General features: G+C 39.2%; 1 protein-coding gene across 1 annotated transcript in view; it reads left to right on the forward strand.

Annotated features, from left to right (window-relative positions):
- ZNF410 (zinc finger protein 410) overlaps nucleotides 1-4535 on the forward strand; it is a 54589-nt gene that overhangs the window by 6624 nt on the left and 43430 nt on the right. Inside the window, 2 exon segments of the mRNA XM_023511486.1 lie at nucleotides 75-256; nucleotides 1882-2017. Of these exon segments, the coding sequence (XP_023367254.1) occupies nucleotides 224-256; nucleotides 1882-2017 (169 nt within the window). The 5' untranslated portion in view covers nucleotides 75-223.

A 4535-nucleotide genomic window follows, 5' to 3' on the forward strand; every position in this document is an offset into this window, starting at 1 on the left:
TAAAGAAGTGCATTTGTTTAGCTACATTTTCTTGCTGCTCTTAATGCTCTCTCTTTTTTTTACCACCATTTTAGGTTACATTGATTACTTACCCAGTACAGCATCTTACAGGAAGAACGTAGTATTTCCTAAAGGAGTATGAGCATAACAGGAAGGTATCATTGACTCTGAATTAAATTTAAACCTGTCCCCTGAACAGCTACAGGATTTGGAAACTGAATCAATGTTATCAGATGAGTTAGAATCCAAACCAGAGGTGAGCCCAAGTCACCTTGTTTCCTTTTCTTTTGGTGGGCTGTATTTCTAAGTTTACCCTTAGTTGAAGGGTCAGCAAACTTTTTCTCTAATGGACCAGATAGAACCTGTTTTAGGTTTTGTGCCAAGACGTTTTGATTGTAACTACTAGTTTATTATTTTCTATTAGTATTTTCTCAAAGATTAAAAAATTCTGTTTTTCTCTTTTGTGAGTTTTTTAATGTTGATGTTTTTAAGTAAGTGTAAAATTATACATTTTGGTAATTATACAGGGTGTCCATAAAGTTTGTCTGTGATTTAAAATAGTTTATAGTGATAAAATCTCATATATGTATATACACATACGTATCACATACATATATAAATACTACCACAAACTTCATTAATTTTATATATATCTGAAAGTATTTTCTTTCTGAACATTTTAAAGGGATTTAATTTCTTTTTAATTTTTCTTCATTTTCTCACTTGTAGTGTACCTGTGTTGCATAGTGAAAAGATGACTGAATTTGGAATCAAATTACTTAAATTTGAAGACTGGCAGTGCTCTTAACTAGTCATGATCTTAAACAATTCACTTAATGTCTTCAACTTGATTCCTCATCTGTAAAATACCTGTTCCATCTTACAGGGTTAATGTGAGGGTTAAATCAGCCAGTACACATAAAAATGTGTTGTAAAATGTAATCAGTACAATGTAGTCAGTTTTTTTTTAAGTAGCTATCTTTTTAAAATACAAGTAGAACCTTCAAAGTTGACCATCTCCCTACATTGACCACCTCCTTAAGTTGACCTAACTTTCATAGACTGAACGTGCACAGTGTGTACTCAATGGAAGTTCTTTATGTTGCCATTTCCATGTGTTGACCAGTTTGTTACAATCCCTTAGGTGTTCACCTATAGCAGTTTTGACTGTATTTTTTTTTTTTTTTTTTTTCAATTTTTGGCCAGGGCCAAGTTTGAACCCACCACCTCTGGTATGTGGGGCCGGCGTGCTACTCCTTTGAGCCACAGGTGCCGCCCATTGACTGTATTATTTTTATGATTTCTCTGTTTGACAAAACAGAAGATGCCAAAGGTTAACCTGATTACAGTGAGATGTTGCTTAACAATAGGGATACATTCTGACAAATGTGTCTTTGCGTAATTTCGTCATTGTATAAAGTGTAGAGTGTACTTAGACAAACTTAGATGGTATAGCCTACTATACACTTAGGCTACAGGATACAGCCTCTTGTTCCTAGGCTACAATCCTGTACAACAAGCATGTTACTGTATTAAATACTGTGAATAGTTGGAACACAATAGAATTTGTGTGTTGTTTAGATGTGTTTAATATCTGAACTTAGAAAAAGTGCAGTACAAAATACAATATTAGTGGGACCACCTTCATATAGATAGTTTGTTACTGACTGAAACATTATGTAGTGTATGACTTTGTACAAATAATCAACCTTTCTCTAGAATAGAGAACTTGATAATTTTAAATACTGTATTTGATCTGGTTTTTCTTTGAATATGGTCGAGATTAGCAAATAGTCAATTATCACCTTTTGGTGAATTCAGAAGCTTAGGTCCATTCCTGACAATCTGTTTTTCTCAGTGTTGTCTTTTCCCCCAACCCAGCTCCTGGTACAGTTTGTTCAGAATACATCCATCCCGTTGGGACAGGGGCTAGTAGAATCAGAAGCAAAAGACATTACTTGTTTGTCCCTCCTCCCTGTGACTGAAGCCTCGGAATGCAGTCGGCTAATGTTACCAGGTAAAAATTATGATCACCAGAGGTAGGCTAAAGAAGTCCTAAAAGTTTAGCCTACTCTAGGGTGCTGGTGAATTAACTAACTTGCTAACTGATTAGTGGAAAATGGAAATTAGGAGTCACAGAGAAAAGGCAACCATAGGCATCATTAAGTGCACTGATAGTTTAAGCCATAGGAATTGGAGATGATTACTCAGTGTGAGAGTAAAAGAGGACTAAGGCAGAACTCTGTGGAACACTCTACTTAAGATACAGGATGAGGTAGGGTAGCCTGAACAGGGTAGCCTGTAAAGGAAGGAAAGGAAAGAGTACTGTAGTAGGATGAATATCAGCATAGAATGGGGGTATGGAACCTAAGGGAAGTCCATATGTCAGATACTCCTGAGAGGCCCAGTGAAACAGGGATCAAAAGGAGACAATTGTTGACCTCAGCAGGACCTCTTCCATGGAGCAAAGGGAATAGAAATATAGTCTGAAGGGGGTTGAGATATCAGTACAAAGTAAGTATCGTTGAGTAAATAACTATACTTACTTTCTAAAGGCTCTCCTGCTAGGAGAGGAAAAAAAGAGAGGGAGATAAGAATAGAGGGGAAATTTTTGTTTAACATAGAAGATATTTAAGGGTTGTTTTATGCTAAGAGGAAAAAGCCTATTAGAGAAGGTGAAGACAGAGAAAGTAGATAATTGGTAAAGAGGCTCCAGAAAAAGGAGGAAGTAGAATTTTGAGCACAGGTGCTGAGATTAGCTTTGGATGGGAAGAGGGAAATCCTATCACTTGACTGTTAGGAAGGAGAACATTATTCTGGGATATAGTGAATCTTTTAATGTTCTGATCTTGTTTTAAAAGTTGGGGGTGGCACCCATAGCTCAGTGGGTAGGGTGCAGGCCACGTACACCCACCCAGGCTGGTGGGTTCGAACCCAGCCGGGGCCAGCTAAACAATGACAACAGAAACAAAAAAACAGCTGGGTGTTGTGGCAGGTGCCTGTAATCCCAGCTACTTAGGAGGCTGAGCAAGAGAATCACTTAAGCCCAAGAATTTGAGGTTGTTGTGAGCTGGGATGCCAAAAAGAGTTGGAATATTAATGTTAAATTACGGGATGGTCACTATAACCTGTTAGTGGCTACTTATTTGTTATAAAATCTTCTGTTACTGGGTGTGGTGGCTCATGCCTCTAATCCCAACACTTTGGGAGGCCAAGGCAGGAGAATTACTTGAACCCAGTAGTTTAGACCAGCCTGTGCAACATAGTGAGACCATATCTCTACAAAAAAATTAGCTTGACTTGGTGAGACTTGCCTATTTCCCTAGCTGCTCTGAAGGCTGAAGCAGGAGAATCATTGGCACCAAGGCTATAGTGAACTATGATCCAGGCACTATACTACAATCTGGGTGACGGAATGAGACTCTGTCTCTGAATAAAAAAATAAAAAAGAGGCCATGTGTGGTGCTTCACGTCTGTATTCCTAGCACTCTGGGAGGCTGAGGTGTGTGGATTGCCTGAGCTGAAGAGTTGGAAACCAGTCTGGGCAAGAGCAAGACCCTGCCTCTACCAAAAAAGTAGAAAAACTAGCCAGGCATCATGGCAAGTGCCTATCATCTCAGCTACTTGGGAGGCTAAGGCGATCTAAGAAGATTGATTGTACCCAGGAGTTTGAGGTTGCTGTGAGCTATGACGCCACGACACTTTACCCAGGGCTACAGAGTCAGACTATGTCTCAAAAAAATAAAAAATTAAAGCCGGGCATGGTGGCTCATACCTATAATCCTAGCATTCCGGGAGGCTGAGGCAGTTGGATTGCCTGAGTTCACAGGTTTGAGACCAGCCTGAGCAAGAGTGAGACCCTGTCTCTAAAAAAAAAAATAGAAAAATAAATAGCCAGGTGTTATGGCAAGTGCCTGTTATCCCAGCTACTCAGGAGACTGAGGCAAGAGAATTACTTTAGCCCAAGAGTCTGAGGTTGCTGTGGGCTATGATGCCATGGCACTCTACCAAGGGTGAGAGAGTGAGATTCTGTCTCCAAAAAATAAATAAATAAAAAATACATATGTACATACATACAAACAAAAAAAAAATCTTCTGGTTATATTATCCTTTAATGGTTTTCTTTGATTTTTGAAGTGACTTTAAAACCTTTCTTCTTCTTCTTTTTTTTTTTTTGAGACAGAGTCTTACTATATAGCCCTCTGTAGGGTGCCATGAGTCACAGCTCACAGCAACCTCAAACTCTTGGGTTTAAGTGATTCTCTTGCCTCAGCCTCCTGAGTAGCTGGGATGTAATCCCAGTTGTGCCTGCCACAACTCCTGGCTATTTTTTGGTTGCAGTTGCCATTGTTGTTTAGCAGGCCCAGCCGGGCTCCTACTGGCTAGCTTCGGTGTTAATGTGGCCAGCGTCTTACTCACTGAGCTACGGGCACCTAGCCTCTTTTTTCATTTTTAAAGATTAGAGAAAGATATATTCAACCAATTAATATTAATTTAAGGTTTCCCTACCTAGGTCCAAGCTCTAACACATCCTC

This window comes from Otolemur garnettii, unplaced genomic scaffold, assembly GCF_000181295.1.
Source record: "Otolemur garnettii isolate 467f Iridium unplaced genomic scaffold, OtoGar3 scaffold00020, whole genome shotgun sequence".
NCBI classification, from domain to species: Eukaryota; Metazoa; Chordata; class Mammalia; order Primates; family Galagidae; genus Otolemur; species Otolemur garnettii.